General features: G+C 42.7%; 1 protein-coding gene across 1 annotated transcript in view; it reads left to right on the plus strand.

Annotated features, from left to right (window-relative positions):
• Positions 1 to 16,662, plus strand: part of LOC137380165 (stabilin-1-like) — a 257,422-nt gene that overhangs the window by 129,297 nt on the left and 111,463 nt on the right. Inside the window, exons 33-36 of the mRNA XM_068051908.1 lie at positions 1,568 to 1,675; positions 6,098 to 6,229; positions 13,268 to 13,396; positions 14,322 to 14,378. Coding sequence (XP_067908009.1) covers positions 1,568 to 1,675; positions 6,098 to 6,229; positions 13,268 to 13,396; positions 14,322 to 14,378 — 426 coding nt within the window. The remainder of the gene's footprint in view (positions 1 to 1,567; positions 1,676 to 6,097; positions 6,230 to 13,267; positions 13,397 to 14,321; positions 14,379 to 16,662) is intronic.

Raw genomic sequence — 16,662 nt, forward strand, 5'->3', positions numbered from 1 at the left:
TTGAGGCCTGGGATTGGCTTCATGAACTAGAGAGAAGCCCATGTGGTGACTATATTTAAGGAAGAGAGTAAGAACTTGTCAATTGTAGACCAGTTAGTTGGACTTAAGTTGTAGGTAAGTTACTGAAAGGAATGATTAGAGATATGCTTTATGAACACTTTTTTAAAAATCCTAAAAGGGCTTTTGGAATTTCTTGAACAGGTCATAAGCTTGATTGATGATAGTAGCCTGGTATATTGTGTGTTTCAATTTCCCAAAATCATTCACTACAGCGTCGCACTGAAAGCTGTTAAGTAAGATTACATCCTGTGGTATTAGTCGATAGGTTTTAAGCTGAATACCAAATTGATAGTATGCTTGTAGGCTGAGGGTAGTTATTAATGATAGTGGCTCTGCATTGGGTCCACTCACTCAGACTTTCAAAGTCATCCAGGTGTGAAACTGGTGTTGTAGGTCAGACGTCTGTTATTGAGGCTGCCTGATTTCAATGGAAGCTAAAGTAAGTGCGTTTCTATAATAAATCTCCTACTCACAACACCGGTTTTATGCCCATGTGGCAAGTTGCAAATCTATCCAGGGTCGTGTAGGGATCCATAGTAGGACTATTGCTCATCACCAGTTTTATCTATGATTTGACTGAAGGCATTGGAGAGCACACTTACTGATGACACAAAGCTAGGTCGAGGAAATAGTATCTTAGATGAGATAAGTAGAGTGGAGGTTCATCTCGAAGTTGAGGGGATGGGCCCATGTGTAGCACATCTCTTAGTAAATGTTTCAATTTCCCCAAAACTTTCAATAAAATGCTGTACATATTGATAAATATGGTGTGATGCATTTAGCCTTGGGGTAATTTCAGATAGTAGTATACCATGCAGAGTTACGAGTTGTCCTTGTCATTTTTTAAAAGTGTCCTCCTTTGTAAGAGGGCCCTGTGGAAACCTACGTGTGGGTACCCAGCAAGCCTGGGAATCTTCAGCTGAACTTTCCGGCCTCTTTGGCCACACTTTCCAGTCGCACTGATGAAGGCAGGGGGTGGTGTTATGTGCCCCATATGTGCCCCTAGCCCAATGAAGACATTTAATTGGTGGGACCCTCCCCTATCACTGTGACCTTTCCTTCCTACACATTTGTGGCAGTGTCAGTAAAGTATATAAACTTTATGTACTTCGATAGTGAATGTTGGTAGGCAACTCAACATGGGAGGCATCACAGCTTTGCACAGACTTGTGGTGACCCCGTGGCCTTGCTCATACAACAGCCACATGAGTCACTGAACCCTAAGCTAATTGTTTTGACCCCACCACCCACCCCCCAATCCTGGGGGCCTAAGATCAATTGTAACACCTCTACCAGCCCAGAGCAGCTAACTGTACTGATTAGGAATCAAACTTAGGTGCAGTTTCCAAATGAGAAATTATTGTTGACAAAGTGCCTACTTCCAAAAAAATTAAGGTTTGCAGCAGGGATACTTGGTTTGAGCTTCCGTATAAAAGTCATATTTAACCTTTTAATTTTAATGGAACGGCAGGTGATAATTCTTGATTTTTTTCTGATTTTCCTTTAGCAAAACCACCTTATTGACGAGATAGAATCGTCCAAACAGTACACTATATTAATGCCAGAAGATGCAACACTTGAAGAGTACTGCAGAGCTGAGAATATTGAACAGCTGGTATGATTCCTGTTTTCACCATGATTCAGTCGGGTGGATTTTCCCCCATGAGCTTTGAATTGCTGGTCGGTAGATTGCACTGGCTGGCTGCCCAGTAGTCGCAATGCAAGGCTCAGTCCATGTGGAGGGCTGGGCCTCAATAGCTTCCAGCCTTGTAGGCTGTGGCCAGAGATTGAGCACCCCGGGGCAACCCGCTGGATCCAAACCCTGTGCTATTGGCCTTCCTGGCCGGCTTCTGGGCCACAAGGAGGTAGGTAAGAATGGGCCCCTGATCTCTGAGCAGGGCGGGGAGGGGGAGCCAGAACATCAGTGGCCGTGGTTAGCTTTCTGGAGCCTCCCAACCTCACAGAAATGAAGAGGAAATTACCTTTAAGATCCTCTTCGGCTGGGACACCAGCTGATATTGATCGCGGTATGTATGGTTCTCCCCAGTTCAGACCAAAATTAGCAATGGGGGATGTCATAGCACTTGGTTAGCATTTTAAATGGGACTAGTACCTGATTCAGCCACCCAGCAATAGGCCCAAGAGAATATTACCACGGCCATGGCGATGGAGATCGAGGACACTGCCCACCACTTTAGCATTCCGGAGCTGCATTGCCCCGTACCACAGGGGAAACCTGGAAGTCTGGGTTTGGAGATTTAACTGTACAGCGTGTGTCTTTCGCCATTGTTAGTTTCCCTGCCCAGAAATCAGCTTGATTGACAGGCTTGGCTTCCAGTCGAGTAGGGAGGACTGCGAAGGAGGCCACAGGGCCAGGTATGTCCAATCACTGACAGGCAGTCCAATCCGCAATCCTGGGGGTGCTATCATAGAGGGATGGGGGTCCAATCCCAGGGGGAGTTTGGGACAATTCTGCAGGGAAGAGGGGCCTTTTATTCGGTGGATGATGTTTGATGGTGGGGAAGCTTGATGGACCAGGAGGAAGCACTCCTGCTTTTCCTGGCCCACAAGGAGTGCTCCCCAAGCTTGTCCTCACCTCGCTGCAGCTGCTGGGATCCCCATGACCATGGAAACCTGGCCGGCCACAATTAAACCTGCTAACCAGGTTCAATCTGAAGCTTCCAAGGCAATGTTCCCTCTAATTTTTTTGTTGCGCATGAGACCTTTAAATTATCTTGCGTGGCCATGTATGCCCAGTAACCTAAAGGAGTTGACTTGTGCTTGGTCTGTACGGGAGCTCGCAGGTTGTGCAGTCGCACAGCTTAGGAGGAACATTGCTCTTGGGAGTAGGTTCGGCTGCCCGCTCCTTGTCCCGCCTGATTAAAACCTGGCACACTTCCATGTTTTGCCGATTTAATCTCCCAACGGCACCCAATCCCACCTGCTCACCCATGTTAAAATTCCTCCCGAAATATCAACTGCACTTGACGCTGAGCTCTTACTACAGGGGAGCTCTGCACATGTATGTATGCACACAACTCCATTCAGCAGTTGGATCACTTTTAATCTTATGAGACAGCAGGTTGGAATGTTTGCTTTCTCATCACAGTTAAATACTGAAAAATATATTTATAATGTCCCCAGGTTTTCTAGGATCAGCTGGACCTTTTGAAATCTGGCTATGTTTATACAGCCACTTCATCCATTGTGAGACTGTCTGCTAGAGGTAGTTTCATTTCCCTTGTTTTTATGTGCCTGAGAATCAAATGACTGAACTCTTTCCCAAGTTATACCAGCACTTTTGTATCAATGCTGTTTTGTATTTACATGGAAGTGGTGGTGTAACTGTGTCCTTTGTGCTGAAATGAGCATCACCAAACACAAACCTACAAAGCCTTAACCAAGACCTACTATAGGACTGTTACATTTTCCAATCCCCAACATTTGCACCCCTCCAGTTAGTAATGAGACATCTCCATTCATCTTATTCATCCACTCTGATTCTTTAATGTCTGTTCCTAAATGCACACAGCCTATTCATAATTTGATGTTGCCTAATTCTGAAATCATGCAGATACTGCTGCCTGTGCTGCTTTTTTAAATTAAATTTCTTAATTCAAACCACCAGATAATTAACATCTTTTCCAGTAAAAAGCAACTTCAAATTAACATGAGTATTTGTTCCAAGGATAGAAGCAATACCTTGGGGCTGGTATGCTCAAAAGACCAATAGTCAAACTTTCCCCTCCTATTTTTCTCCAGTGTTGAATGTAAAGTGAATACAACTATGTATGAAAGGTTTTCTAATGGACGTATTTTTGAATTTAAAATATGATAGGCTAGAAATGACTATTTGTAAATGTACACTTAACGCATCACATAACATTCCTCTGCTATTCTAAAGTGCTAAAGGCTGGAATTTTTCGTTGGGCAGGGGGGCTGCGTCCACCAGCCGAAAAGTCAGTGGCAAGCACGCCGGCGCCGGGCCTGGGGAGCCAGACCGGATTTTACACTCCTCAGGCCCTTAATTGGTCTTGGGCCTCAAGGAGGTGGAAGTCCCGCCTAATGAAACTGCCGGCCAATCAGCGAGCCAGCAGCTCTTAGTCCCAGCAGCACCACCGGGAATGGTGGCCACTGCTGGGACTGCACACAGCCATCGGAAGAAGATGAAGGACGGCCCTGGAAAAAGGTTTTTAAGGCCTTGCTGGGGACAATCGGTCGGGCCCCGGCGAGGTAAGGGGGGGGGGGGGTCGGTTAGGGAGGCAGGGGGAGTGTTGTGCGTTGGGGGTGGTTGGGGCTTCGGGGGCGATCAGGAGGACCCCTCCCCCAGCCTGCAAGAAGGCCGGCTGCTTTCATCAGGCGGGTTTTTTGAGGCCTCAGCCGCCCACCAGCCAAGGGTAAAATACCCGTGACAGCGGACAGAGGCCCTTAAGTGCCAGTTAATTGGCCACTTAAGGACTTGATTGGCCTGGGGTGGGTGGGCCATTTCTCGTTGCCACCACCTATGTAAATTGGCAATGGGGACAGGAGGGGATCGGGAACTGCCCCCCCATCCTCCCCGCCCCCACCACCAGCCCACTTCTTTGGGGGGCTTAAAATTCCAGTCAAAGTGTTTACTTTAAATGGATTAATGCCTCCATTAAAATAAAAGACAAAAAAATGTCATACGAATGTGTTGTGCATTCCTCCACTAATATCAGCAAAAGTTATTTCCAAGTTTATGTAAGTCGATATTTGAGAAGCAAAACTATATTATGCCAAGTACACAATTTTATTTTCACAGCATTCTGCTAGGATTATTTCTAATATTGAAGAATATAACTATTGTCTTGATACTTCCAAATAATTGGGAGCATGACAGTTGGTTAAGTGTGTTATGAATGCTGGCCTTTTGTCGTATGGTTATGTTTTAAAAAACTGTGATTTGGAGGAGACATGTGACCTCACGCCAAGTCTGCCCGAAACAAGCCCGGGGTCTTGGTTACAATGTAAACAAGGAACCCAGATCAAAGACCCTTTTGAAAGCAGAGTGCAAGGTTGTAACACCTGATGGACCATGGGTTTCGTTCTCCAAGACTCTCAGATCATAAACAGGGAGCCAAGGGTTCTGAAAATGCAAATTGGAGTTGCAATTGCTAACAACTGGAAACAAAAGATCCAGGTGGCTTTGATATGGCCAGACTTATGGACTCTGAATATTGTAAAAGGAAAATGACTATTGACTTTTTGGTTCTGGTTAAAGGCTGTAAGGAAGAAAGGAAGACATGAAGAAACCAGCAGGAGCTGCACAGCATCAGAAGAGAGAGAGAGAAAACAGCTGTTCTCAGAGCACTGATACAGTGAAAGGCTGCTAATGTTTTGAACCTGGTTCCAAGGCTCATGGTTTGTGGAGGAGTAAAGACCAAGAGGGTCACCAGATTTTGCCTTATTAATAGAGGACCAGTCGAGTGTGCTCGGAAGAAGTGAACGAAGAGGACATTGACTTTGTTAAGGACATTGGAAGACCAACCCATTGCAACTAGAAGGAGTTTGGGACTTTTAACTGCAAAGATACCGATTCGATGAGCACTGTGTAACATCAAAATGTGGGCCAAGATTTTCGAGTGTGTTAATAGGTTAATGGGAAATACCTATTGCAATAATTTAGTGTATTAGCTACCTAATAAGTACTGTTTAGTTAATGTCAATTTTTAGTTTAGTTGTTATAGTAAAAGTCTTAAACGTGAAAATATGTCAATTATTCCTTTAATTGGTCTGGGAGTTCATATCTCTTGTTTTAAAGTTAACGGTCTCAGCTGAGGTCGTAACTAGTGACACCCAGACATTTTATAATGTGAGCATTTATCTAAAATATTGGCCAAGTGGCATGCACATGGAGAGGATTGGCATAAGTCACATGACCAATGGTGACTATTCCTGACTACTTTAGCTTTTCAGCAGTAATTGTAGGGCTATCTGGCAGTGTACAAAGGCACCTTCATTCCTTAGATGAGGATACCTGGATGTGCGGTATGAGCTGTTACTCTTTCTTTTACAGGATGGCAGCTCTGTGAAGTATCACATTATTCTTGGGGAGAAGCTCCTATATGATGAAATCAAGGACGGAATTCATAAAGGAACTATGCTGGGATCATCCTATCAAATAGTATTCTACACAAAGAAAGATCAGGTATGAAACACGCTATGTATCAGCAAGACAGCTATTTTTTTTCCTTGTTACATCAGGTGCAGGCATTCACGACCGTGTGAGATTCACATTTAAAATGAGGAATCATGGAATCATACAGCACAGAAGGAGGCCATTCGACCCATCGTGTATGTTCCATCTCTTTGGTACAGCTATTCAGTTACTCCCACTCCCCTGATCTTTCCCCATAGCCATATAAATATTTCCTGCTATATCTAATTCCCATTTGAAAGTTACTATTGAATCTGCTTCCATTACCCTTTCTGGCAGCGCACTCCAGATCATAACATGTTGAGTAAAGAAATTTCTCTTCATTCCCCCACTATGCTTTTTCCAGTTATCCTACGGTAAATCTGTGTCCTCTGTTTACAAACCCTCCTGCCAGTGGAATCAGTTTCTCCCTATCTACTTAATCAAAACCATTCACAATTTTGAGCACCTCTACTAAATCTATAAGAAAAATAAATATCTTTGTTGTGGCAAATGTATCTTATCTCTGTATACCAAAATGGTTAATGGATTCCTTGGGAAGGCTCTGTGGCTTCCATGCTCTTATCTCCAAAGTTCAAAGCTTTCAGAAATCTGAGTCAACTGAATTTAGGGGTAATTTGCAGAATATGTAATTATCAGATTCTCAAAGGAAAGAAATTAGCAGGGCTATAGGGAAATGGTAGATCTTTCAGAGAGCCGATCCAGACATGATGGGCCAAATGGCCTCGTTCTGTGCTGACTGATTCAATAGTAAGCCACACCACAGCACTTAGTGTCATCGCCACATCTCGATCTGTCACTAGGCCCTTGTCTGCAGTTGGTTATCAACAAGTGACAGTGAAAGCCCCTAAAAGTAAACAGGCCTTCACAAGATATTAAAGCACAGAAGCAAGATTGCCTGGGCCAGCCACATATTGAAGGAGGAAACAAACTGAATCATAAGCAGGTTCTCAACATGTCTATTGCTTTCCGGTGTATATCACACTAAAGTAGAATTGTAACAGGGTACTAGTTTATGTACTAGAAGAGGTGGGCACAGTTAAATATACACAACTACTTCACTGTTATTGTAATAAAGACACATTACTTTAAAATTTAATGTAATTGTTTTATTTCAAAGTAAATAGTTTCTACATAAACAGCACTACTGAGCAATGGTGATTCATAAAATATAAAGAACACCCAATTAAACACAAAGACCGGTCCAAAGGAAAGAACTACTGTTCGAGCTTAGAAAGCATTTCTTGAGTGCCTGCTGAGTTTTTCCTTGCTGTTATTCTCTGGCTTCCATTCCATCTCCTGTTTCTTTCATGTTGCCGATCATCTTCAATCAGTAGGTGAAAGCCTCTTTTGATGACCATCATGTGCAATGTTATTTTGCCAGCTCGCTCAGGCAGTTTATAGCACAAACCTTGGTGAAGTATAAACATTGGAATGATGATTGAGCACACCAAATATCTGCCTTTCTATGTTCCTGTTGCTCAAATGTGTACGGTTACATGACCTTTGTTGGGAGTTATGAGAGTTGCACAGTGGCATCAGGTACCATTTATTGAGTAACTAATCTATTTGAAGAGTTAACTGTCTAACTTGCCAATTTGTGGAAGTATTCATAATTTTCTTAAAATATAGGTATCGTGGGCACTCGTTCAAAGCTCTATATTCACATGCACACAATTGGGACGGCACAGTGGCGAGCACCGCAGCCTCACAGCTCCAGCGACCTGGGTTCGGTTCTGGGTACTGCCTGTGCGGAGTTTGCAAGTTCTCCCTGTGACTGTGTGGGTTTCCTCCGGGTGCTCTGGTTTCCTCCCACATGCCAAAGACTTGCGGGTTGATAGGTAAATTGGCCATTGTAAAAATTGTCCCTAGTGTAGGTAGGTGGTAGGAGAATTGAGGGAAGGTGGGGATGTGAGAGGGAAAAAATGGGATTAATGTAGGATTAGTATAAATGGGTGGTTGATGGTCGGCACGGACTCGTTGGGCTGAAGGGCCTGTTTCGGTGCTGTATCTCTCTATGACTCTAATTATTTGGCAGTGGTTGGAGGTCATTCAACCCCTGATTGAATAGTGTCCATTTCTGTTGATGAGTGCCATGGGATATTGCAAAGGTTTCTGAATGGCTAAATGGCTGTGCAAGTGATTGCCTGCACCCTAAGAATGCCACCTCCTTTTGAAAAACTCCATTGATTTTTTTCTGATGCTGCCATCTGTGGATACCCGTTTTAATGCATGACAAAGCAGGGTATTTGTGACCTGGATAATGCAACGATTAACTGCAAACTGCTTGGTCATTAGCAAGATTCTCACTACTTTTGGTTGAAAAATTTGAAAGCAGTTATCATTTTTACCATTGCTTACAGTATTGTTCATTAGCTGTCACAATTCATGTACATCTTCCTTGGTGCGGCATCGCTTCTTTCAACTTTGCTCCTTCCTGAGGCCGAGGCAGATCTTTTGGTGACAGCAGGCATGGTGCCTCAAGCAATAGTAGATCCTGGTGATTCTCCTCATCTACATCCTTGGACTTCTCTGGTCCACTTTTGCTAATTATACTCCTCCAATGTGTACAGCAAAGGAAGACTTGGTGATACATCCATGCTACTGTGTAGACTAAAACCATTGACTTGGTGTTTACAATATCTCCTGTTTGGTTGCTATTGGAGCTCTGTCTATTTTCTCCACTGTTTGGACACAATCTTTAATACGATTTGGACTAGAAGACAAACATATGAATATTTGTGAGTTGATCTGTAATTGGCACTTATTAGGCTCTCAGCAAGCCAAAAGAAATGTGTGTTAACATGCTTTGGTTTGGATCCTGGAAGAATTTTGGAAATTGGATTAAAATGTGCTAATGCTGTACTAATGCTAAAATGGATCCATGTTAATGCATACTTAGTACATGTATCACTTTGAAACAAAGTAATTTCATCCTCCTTAAGATTTAAAGCTTCCTTTAGCCAAGTTATTCTTCAGCTACTATGAATGTAATCTCTAACAGAGTTTATTTCTTAATGCCATGATGCATATCTGGATAACTCTTATGCATTAGACATTTCCTCTCCTGTAAAGGGAAGTGTGTTCTCATTGCGTCTGAGATTACATTAAGGCATGTTAGCCCTTTATTCTTTCCTGTTGAGGCCATATAGATGCATTTTTGAGCCCTCTACATGTGCATTTTTTGTTTAGTTCACAGCTGTTGAACCCTGAAGGAGAATGCAGCTGTTCTTTTACGTGAAGGAGGTTAGTTTTATCCTTGCAGCTGCTTTCTCAGGAGGCTGTATGTGGTTGACTTGATGTGCTCAATCAGTTCCCTTAAGTGTGTACAGATGACAATTTAGAAATAACATTTTATAAATTAGTTGTGTGACTGTTGTTGTGGAATTTTTTTAGCTGTTGAATTGCGGCAAACATTTAAAGCTGATGCTGTTTCAAGTTTTTCTTTTATTTATTCCCAAGCCTGTTTACAACACTGGCTATGTCAGCATTCACTAGATGCCCAGAAAACAAATTGCTAGACCTTCTGCGATTTTCTTTGTAACAGTGGCTTGCTAAGCCATTTCAGAAATCCATTAAGAGTCAACTACATTGGTGTGCAACTTTTTAAAGAAAATAAATTATTCATTCATGGGGTGTAGGCATCGCAGGCAAGGCCAGCATTTATTGTCCATCCCTAATTGACTTTGAGAAGATGGTGGTGACCCACCTTCTGGAATTGCTAAAGTCCCTATGGTGAAGGTATTCTCAAAGTGATATTAGGGAGGGAGTTCCAGGATTTTGACCCAGCGATGATGAAGAAACCGTGATATATTTTCAAGTCAGGTTGGTGTATAACTTGGAGGAGAACTTGGAGGTGGTAGTATTTCCATGTGCTTGCTGCCCTTATCCTTCTAGGTGGCTGTGGTTGGGGTTTGGAAAGTGCTGTCGAAGAAATGTTGGTCAGTTGCTGCAATGCATCTTGAACGTGGTATACATTGCAGTCACATTGCGCCAGTGTTAGAGGGAGGGCATATTTAAAGTGATGGATGGGGATGGTCATGGGCCCTCCTCCTCCTATTAGTTGTTTGCCACCATTCATAACTGGATGTAGCAGGACTGCAGAGCTTTGATCTGATCTGTTGTTTGTGTCACTGCCTGGCTCTATTTCTAGCATGTTGCTTCTGTTGTTTAGCGTGCATATAGTCCTGTGTTGTAGTTACACCAGGTTGGCACCTCATTTTCAGGTACACTTGGAACTGCTCTTGGCATACTCTTCTACACTTCTCGTTGAACCAATCAACCAGGGTTGATTGCCTTGCTTGATGATAGAGTGAGGGATATGCTGGGTCGTGAGGTTACAGAGAGTGGTTGAATACAATTCTGCTGCTGCTGATGGCCTACACCACTTCTCAGATGCGCAGTATTGAGCTCTCAGATCTATTGTGAATCTATCCCATTCAGCACAGTGGTAGTGCCACACAACACGATGGAGGGTGTCCTCAGTGTGAAGATGGAATTTTATCTCTGCAGGGAGCTTGCTCTCTCTCTCTCTCTTATGCCTGATGTAGATGTAAAGCAACAACTAAAATTTTACATCAGGTGGTTGAGCTAGATAATTGCATCAGAAGTAGCATAGTGTATCGCTGTGATACCTCCTGTGTATTTGTGAATTGGGCATTGAGTCATGTTCCATGGTCTCTTCTGGGTGATCACAGTCAAACGTTACAGAGATTTTAATTTTCTGTTTGTGCATCAAGAATCTGCATCTGTCATGGTTTTTATATATGCAGTTTATGGTTGCCCATGATCTTTGCGGAAGATTGAAGCCAGGGATCTTCTGCATTGGGTCTTTCACAAGGTGTTCGTAACTTCTTGTGAATTCCACTTGGCTTTCCAAGTTTCACAGGTTGAAGTCACATTGTCAAAGGCACAAAAGGGCTTGTGTGTTTCAAGCGGTGTTGAGGAATGTTGTTGAGCTCCTGGTGGAAGAGCTTTCCTTGATTTGTTGAACTTACTGGAGGGTTGCAGCATCACAGCGAATGGATGGGGGAACAACGTGTGACAGCACGGGCAGCCAGAGCGTTGGGATCAACTTGAGGGTTCCATTGATGCACCACATTTCAGTTTTCAGTTGAGTGTAGCTAATTCTGGTCCCATACAAGTGTACAGTACTCAGCTACAGAGTACACAAGGGCCATTGCTGATGTCTGAAGCACTGATGTTGAGGCAAATGCAAGATTTGCCAGTTTCTGAACTAGGTTGACCCTTGTCTTTGTCTTGGTGGCTGGCTTCTTCAGGTGGTCATGAAAGGTTAGCATGTGGACCAGCTTCACACTGAGATAGGTTGGAGTGGGGTCATGTTGCACAGTATTGAGGTACAATTTTGCCAGCCATTGGAGACCACAAGGACTCTGCAGTGGTCACTGCTACCAATACTGTCATGGACAGATGCATCTGCAACAGGTAGATGTGTGAGGATGAGGTCAAGTAGGTTTTTCTCTCGCGTTGGTTTTCTCACCAACTGCCATAAGTCTAGTCTGGCAGTTATGTCCTTCAGGACTTGGCCAGTTCAGTCAGTAGTGGTGCTACCAAGCCACTCTTGGTGATCAACACTGAAGTCCCCACCCAGAGTGCATTCTGCACCCTTGCTACTCTTAGTGCTGCTTCTAAGTGGTTTTCAACATGGAGTGCTGATCCATCAGCTGAAGGAGGGCAGTAGGTGGAGGAGGTTTCCTTGCCCATGTTTGATCTGATGTCATGAGACTTCATGGGGTCCAAAGTCAATGTTGAGCCATTCCCTCCCAACTGTATCCTACCTTGCCACCACCTCTAGTGGATCTGTCTGTCAGTGGGATGGTGGTGATGGAGGAGTTTGGCACATTGGCTGATATGCTCACTTCTGTGAGTATGACTATGTCAGGCTGTTGCTTGGCTAGTCTGTGGGACACCTCTTCCAATTTTGTCACAAATCCCAGGATGTTAGTTCGGAGGACTTTGCAGGGTCAACTGGACTGGGTGTGCCTTTGTCATGTCTGAATTTGATGACTTGATCAATACTGAGTGATCCCTCTGGTTTAATGTTTTTTTTAATCCATTTATGGGAAGTGGGCATCGCTGGCAAGGCCAGCACTTACTGCCCATGAAATGGTGGTGGTGAAGCAGTCCGTGTTCTAAAGAAAGGAATTTTATGTAGTAGCTTGATACAGTCAAGTAGCTTGCTGGGCCATTTCAGAGGGTAGTTAAGAGTTAACCACATTGCTGTGGGTCTGGAGTCACATGTCGGCCAGACTTGTTAAGGATAGCAGATTTCCTTCACTGAAGGACGTTAGTGAACCAGATGGGTTTTTATGACAATCGATGATAGCTTCTTGGCACCATTACTGAAACCTGCTTTCAATTCCAATATTTATTAATTCATTGAATTGATGAATTAAATGTAAATTTCACCAGCTGCCGTGGTGGGATTTGGACCTGTGCCCCCAGGGCATTAGCAAGGGCCTCCGGATTACTAGTTCAGTGGCATTACCATTATACCACTGCCTCCCAGTTGGGAGTTTACAACAATCTAGGAGCTTCATGGTCAGCATTACTGTACCAGCTTTTTATTCCAATTTTTTTTTTTTATTTAACTGAATTCAAATTCACAAACTGCCATGATGGCATTTGAACTCTCATTCTTTTGATTACGAGTCCAGTAACAGCTACTGCACTTCCATACCCCCTTATTAAAGGAAAATATCCTCCAAGTCTAAGTAAAGAGTTGTATAGTCCAATCATTTATGAAAGGGTATAATCACTTTATTCTCTCTCTGTGCAGCATCCTTGTTGTCCGCAGGCTGTTAATATCACTGTGGCACAAGGCGAGGAGGCAGACCCCAAGATCTACCTCAACTAGTATGGGATTTCAAGGCGTACCATTGATGTTATTCTGAATTACATGCTAGCCATCTAAGCTAACTGACCCCTAATCACTTTAGTATATCAGCATGTAAAAACTTAGATTTTCTGTAATTATCATTAAGATGCAAACTACAATCATTTTTCCAGATTTTTGTAAATGACAGCCCTTTAAATGATTTTCACATTGAGACAAGAAATGGGATCTTGCTGGGAACAACTCAGGTTCTTCAAATGCAGAAGAATAGATGTGACACCAATGACACTGTAATTATGGAGGTATGTATAAATTTATAGTGCAAATATAGATAGACCAGTGGTACACCATATGCCTGTTGAATTGCATTGACAGTTTTGCCTGGCCGTGAGATACTGATTAACCTGAGGTCCGCTGCTGTTCCCTGTTCTTTTTTGATTGCTTTCCAGAAAAAGAGGCTGAAGAAATACTATTAGGAGGCTTCTGGCTTTCTTACAGCAACTGAAAGCACCTTGTTAAAATCAAACTACCTAATATAACTGTTGATCCTATATTTTTCTGTCCCTTGTTTGCAAGCACCCCTAGTGGTATGGCTGAAATCAGGAGCATGTGATGTGGAGGATCGCAGGTGTTGGACCACATCCGGTCACTCTGTGGTGCAACATTTTGGAAATTGGCCTTTGGGGCTTTTGTGGTTCTCAAGAAAATGTTAGTAACACTGGGACAGATGGTCAACTCCAGACATATGCATAAGGAATCCAGACAACAAATTCCTGTGATTCTGTTTATTATCATTGTATAAAATTCCCTAATCTATCATAAACTTAAATACAAAATTCTAATTCAAGCATTCAATGGTCCTGATTTTCTTTTTTGTTTTCATGCTTATCACATTAAACACTGTCAGATTTTACCTGAATTTTATGGGCCCAATTTTAAGTGAGTCGGTTTTGAACGAGTTAAAATCTGGCCTTGTAGGTCTAATCGCAATCAGGTGAAATGTTTTTGTCAACCATTTTATATTGTTTTCCATTAATTTGAATTACTGAGTGAATGATTAGATAGCCTATTGTATAAATATTTTTAATCTGGATATTTTCATTTGCAGTCTAGAGAAATTAGTCTAAGAATAACATTACTTGGCAAACTGGCTCAACTATATCGTTTGTATTATCACATGCCAATGTGAACTGAATAAAAATCAAAGTTAATATTTTTCTTTCTAAGGGAATATGTGGCAGCTGTGATCATAATCCCATCTGTCCTCAAGGAACAACCCCAGTGGTAAGTATAAATTCTGGCACCATCTTTGGTTTTACTCCTCTTTCCCAATGTGATCCCTTGTGCAGTTTGCCCTATGTGCAATGTAACTCAGAAAGAGATTAATTCCAACTTTCCAAAAATTATTTATTGCGAATGCTGTCAGTGGATGATTTTGCTGGCAGGAGCTTTAAATATAAATGGACTCCAATTTTTGCTCTGTTTGAAGGAATATCTCATTACTGGGTAGTGAATCATCCAATAATTCAGCCAAGAGCAGAAAATACACGCAAATAAGGCAAGCAAGGAGGAGTATCAGGCATTGTTAAGTCTCAAACTTGGCCTTCTATTTTTGAGGTCCGGGCTGCTGTTAAAATGAGATGAGGGGGTCGTCCATTGATCCATTTTAAACTGTGAAAGTTTAGAATGATAGTCTGGGAGCATGTTGCAAAGTGGTAGCACAATTTAAAAATTCTGATATACAAATGAATGGTGTGAAGCTGAAGTTGTTCACGTAGTCATTGGGTCCCTGAAATTTTGATAGATCTGGTATTTCATTTCTAGTTAACTGATAGTTTTCGTAATTTACAATTGAATTCTTTTTTTAAAATGCACCAATTTCCCAAGTTCCACTTTATTATTGCATTCTGCAGCTCAGGTTTCTATCTTTCACTTCTACTTCTTCATTTTATTTGATCAACTGGTTTCAAATCCAAATAGAAAATCACAAGCTTGAGACTTAATGGCTCATATTTTTCTCTTTGGGGCATAGAGAAACTTTCTGACTGTGCACCAACCCATTTTTCTGGGTTTGAAGTTGTTGGAATGCATTGTAGACCCACATTGGGATTCCTGGAACCTTATCTATCCCCAGAAAGGACTTGATGGGCCGAATAGCCTCCTTCTGTGCTGTAAATTTCTCTATTACTCCATGACTCTAAGAGACAATCTTGGAAAGTTCCTGCAGCACATACTGTAGATAGTACTATTACGACCAGGTGAGAAAGGTGTCTAGGGGTCCCACTCAACCTTCACCTGGTCTTACCGTAACAGGATTTAATTTTAAACACACCGTGTTTTTATCTACCCCTTGGTGAATCCTTGCTCACCACTTTCCAATTATAAGGAAAAGAAACCAGCACAACAGGTTTTCTTAGGTTTAAAGAAGAAAGGTTGAAATTTATTAAACTTAAACTCTAATTTGGTTGACACTTACGGATATGCGACATGCCCATGCCAGCATGCATATGGGATAAACACTTGCAAATAGAGACAGAAAAGAAAAGAAAAATAAAGTGGAAAAGTTTGAGGCAATATCTGAAGAGTTTTTGTTACGATTTTTCGAACTTACTATGTTGTCCTTGATTGTAAGTAGATCTTGCTTTTCGTTGGGGCCCAGTATTCTTCTTAAGCTTTGTTCGCTGTAGGAGACTTTTCTTTCTTGGGGTTCATGTGACTTCAGTGGATTCAGAGGCTTGTGAGGAAGAGATGGGAGCAGACAGGAGAGATTGTCTCAGTCCAGGAGCAAACAGTCTTTCTGAGTTCAAACTGTTTGTACAATTCAGAAAAACCCAGGTTGCCCAGCAGGTTAGTCGTGCGACTAACTGGTCTGACCACGTCTTGGATTGTATCACCTTAGCAGTCTCTGGAATGCTCCTCTTACACACAATACCTGGTAATCAAGGTACATTGTGGGTTGAATGTATCAGGGAATGGTCCTTTGTCCTTCCAATCACCGTCTGTTAATATGCAAATGTCTTTTCCAGCCATGGCTGATCTGTTTAACAAGTCCTTTCTTCGCTCCAGTAACAGTTTAAAATCAACGTTCATGACAAAATTAATGCGACTCATTCTTGGCAGGTGGAGGCCTAGCATGACAGTACACATTGAGGAACAGTACGCAAGTAGTGGAGGAAGTAGCTGTTTAAGTTGGTGAATGAAGTGGCAATCAAGCAGACTTCTTTTTCTTGGATGGTGTTAAGCTTTCTTGAGTGTTGGTGCAGCTACATCCATCCAGGAGAATGGAGAGTGTTCCAAAGCACTGCTGGGCTGAATTTTGTGATGCAGCAGGGTTTCTGGCACCTGACCAAAAAGGTGGGAGAATCCCACCTCTGCAATTTGGAGTCTTCCCAGCACAATTCCACGGCACCCGGGCAATTAACAGCCCGGCGTCAGGATCCCCATCCCTTTAACGATGGGGATCCCACCTCCAAGAGCTAATGGCCAATCACAGGGCTGGCAGCTCAGTAGTATCAACAGCGCCACTGGGAGCAGTGGCCACTGCCGGCACTGTAGAGGCCTTGGACTC

This window comes from Heterodontus francisci, chromosome 19 (genome assembly GCF_036365525.1).
Source record: "Heterodontus francisci isolate sHetFra1 chromosome 19, sHetFra1.hap1, whole genome shotgun sequence".
Taxonomy (NCBI): Eukaryota; Metazoa; Chordata; class Chondrichthyes; order Heterodontiformes; family Heterodontidae; genus Heterodontus; species Heterodontus francisci.